Source organism: Ipomoea nil, unplaced genomic scaffold, assembly GCF_001879475.1.
Source record: "Ipomoea nil cultivar Tokyo-kokei standard unplaced genomic scaffold, Asagao_1.1 scaffold2167, whole genome shotgun sequence".
Taxonomy (NCBI): domain Eukaryota; kingdom Viridiplantae; phylum Streptophyta; class Magnoliopsida; order Solanales; family Convolvulaceae; genus Ipomoea; species Ipomoea nil.
In genome coordinates, this window is record NW_017618595.1 from 454,788 (window position 1) to 457,389 (window position 2,602).

The 2,602-nt window shown below is 36.5% G+C and overlaps 1 protein-coding gene across 1 annotated transcript; it reads left to right on the forward strand.

The window, feature by feature from the left end:
• Positions 1–478: 478 nt before the first annotated feature.
• Positions 479–1,648, forward strand: LOC109150033 (defensin J1-1-like). Its single transcript, XM_019298005.1, has 2 exons — positions 479–562; positions 1,416–1,648. Exons 1-2 carry the CDS (start codon positions 493–495, stop codon positions 1,580–1,582), a joined length of 237 nt encoding a protein of 78 aa, XP_019153550.1. The 5' UTR covers positions 479–492; the 3' UTR covers positions 1,583–1,648.
• The last annotated feature ends 954 nt before the right edge of the window (positions 1,649–2,602 follow it).

Sequence of the window (2,602 nt, forward strand, 5' to 3'; positions counted from 1 at the left end):
TCCAATGCGGCCACGCCTTAACCTGCTATCGGTGCTGCCGCACTATTAAGTATTCAAACATGCACCAATACTGTTAGGAAACGCACAACAAAAAAATGCATCAATGCATCAAAAAACACACCATTAGGTACGCATCACTAGAGAGTGCACCATGCACCATTAGGTACGCACCACCTCAAAATGCACCATTAGGTATGCATAAACACACCACATACTCACATAGTGTTCGAAAAAGCACAATTAAGTGTGGGAAGGTACGGTGCACTATTTTCAGTTTTTGGGTGTGTGGTGCATTTCTTTGTTGGTACATTTTTACATACGTATTGGGTGTGTGGTATATGCATATATTGATGAAGTATGTGAGGTATAAGTGATGACAGCATGGTCCATTCTCAAAATTGTGACTTATAAAAGGACTTCACTCATTGATAACAGTGACAGCATTCCCATTTCCCCTAAGCTAAAACCTTCTTTTGTTCTCAATTAACAAAGATGGCTTTTTCTTCTTCGGTTCGTTTGTTTGCAACAGCCTCACTCTTGGTGATGCTCCTCATAGCCTCTGGTTTGCTCTCTCCCTTAGCTTTCTCCATTATATATTTCTTCTTTTTAACATGCTATGTATGTGATGAATTGAATTATTTCGAATCGATCTATCATTAGTGTGGGCTTTTTTTTTTTTTTAGTCTGAAAAAAATAAAGATGTTAAGTTTATGGCAAAAACTTATACTGAAAATATAATGTTAAGGGAAAATTGTAAAAAATGCCCCTTTACAATATGTCAATTATCAATGTCATCCCTGAATTATGAGTGGTGTAAATGTTGTCCCTCAATTATCAAAATGGTGCACATATAGCCCCTCCCGTAACAGACCTGTGGTTCCCCATCGCTATCCATCGCTGGTACTTCGAATCGAGGGAAGGGAAAAAGCAACTAAATTACATATTTACTCCGACTTAACGGTGTCATACACTAACATGGAACCACATGTCCGTTACGGGAGGGGCTATATGTGCACTGTTTTGATAATTGAGGGGCAACATTTACACCACTCATAATTCAGGGGTAACATTGATAATTGACATATTATAGAGGGGTATTTTTTACAATTTTCCCTAATGTTAATCATGAATAAAGTATTTTCCACCCTATTCCGTTCAATTCCAAGGCCAGGCCTCAGATCGCTCATGGTCATGCATGCTCAGATGATGCTTTAGTTCTTGCCAATGACCTTGTGGCCTAGTGGCATGAAGTGGACCTCTCTCATATGGAGGTCATTGGGGCAGTGTGATTATGAACATATACTGAATTGTAAGAGTTAGTTGCACTCAAAAAAAAAAAAAATAAAAAAAAATAAAAAAACATACATTTACTTCTTGTTTGATGATGTGAGTGTTAATTCGATCTAATTGTGCAGAGATGGGTGCTGCTGCGAGTCTTATAAAATGCTTGAGGAAGAACTTGAAGTTGGAGGAGTTATGTCTTCCATTGAATCCCAAATGCAATGAAGTTTGCAAGTCTGATGGGTTTGCCAAAGGGATCTGCATCCATTTCATGTGCACCTGCATCACGGGTAGTTGCTAACTACCTTATCTAATATAATATTGCTTAGCTTCCTTCAACTTCACTCTTATAATTATATATATATATATATATATATAATTAATAAATAAAGGTCAGAAATAATATAATCCAAACATGCATGCATGGTGGAGTTTTTCTTTTCTGCTTTGGTTGCAAGCAAGCCCCGATCCTCTCATGTTGTTTGGATTTGGTTGTTACATTTATATGTATTAACATGTTGTGTGTTCGTATTCTTGTCGGAAGTTATGCAATTTTTATATCCTGTCGAAAATTGTTCACTGCACCACTTAATTTTCATTACTTTTTATAAAAGTATTCAAGTTTCTTCTTCTCCAAATAAAAGGTTGAATCTCGAATCCCGACCCAACAGAGCATTTGGAAGAATGTAGATCACGGTGATTCAATGGCTCAACAAACAAGAAAATAAATCTATTTGGTCTCTATGCAAGCTCACATGGTGTAAAGAGGCAATTTTCAAAAACATCTCAAAAGTTCAATATGTCACACATCATTTGAGCACATTTCAAAGATAATATAAACAATGACATACATTTCATCCATATGCAAACCTCAATCAATCACCAGTTAAGAGTCAAGACAAATCAAGCACGAAGTGCGTCATTTTCATACTTTAGAACGAACACCGTCCTCGGTGTTCAATCACGTGGACACGGGGGTAGCAAATTAAATGAGTGGGTGGGTGAAACATGATTCCCCTTTTCCACACTTTAGAAGTGTGGCATGGGGTGTGATGATAAATAATTTGAAATATATGGTTACAATACATATTCTTATAATGATATAGTAAAAATTAACTTATAATAAATTTTTAAAGTATTCATGCATTGATAAAATTTTAAGAATGATGTGTAAACTTGTTCAATTGGAGCTGGTGGAGTTAGGACTGGGCATTTCGATTCGGGTTACCCGAATCGAACCAAAGTACCGATCAATACTCGGTTTAAGGAAACTGATCGATTCGGTTCGGTTAAAACCCAAAAAAAAAAAACGATCTTTTTT

Bases quoted from the DNA above. Each gene is read 5' to 3' on its own strand.
- LOC109150033 (XM_019298005.1), top strand. From the start codon at position 493: ATGGCTTTTTCTTCTTCGGTTCGTTTGTTTGCAACAGCCTCACTCTTG. The intron at 563-1,415 runs GTTTGCTCTCTC...CTAATTGTGCAG, and splicing joins GATGCTCCTCATAGCCTCTG to AGATGGGTGCTGCTGCGAGT.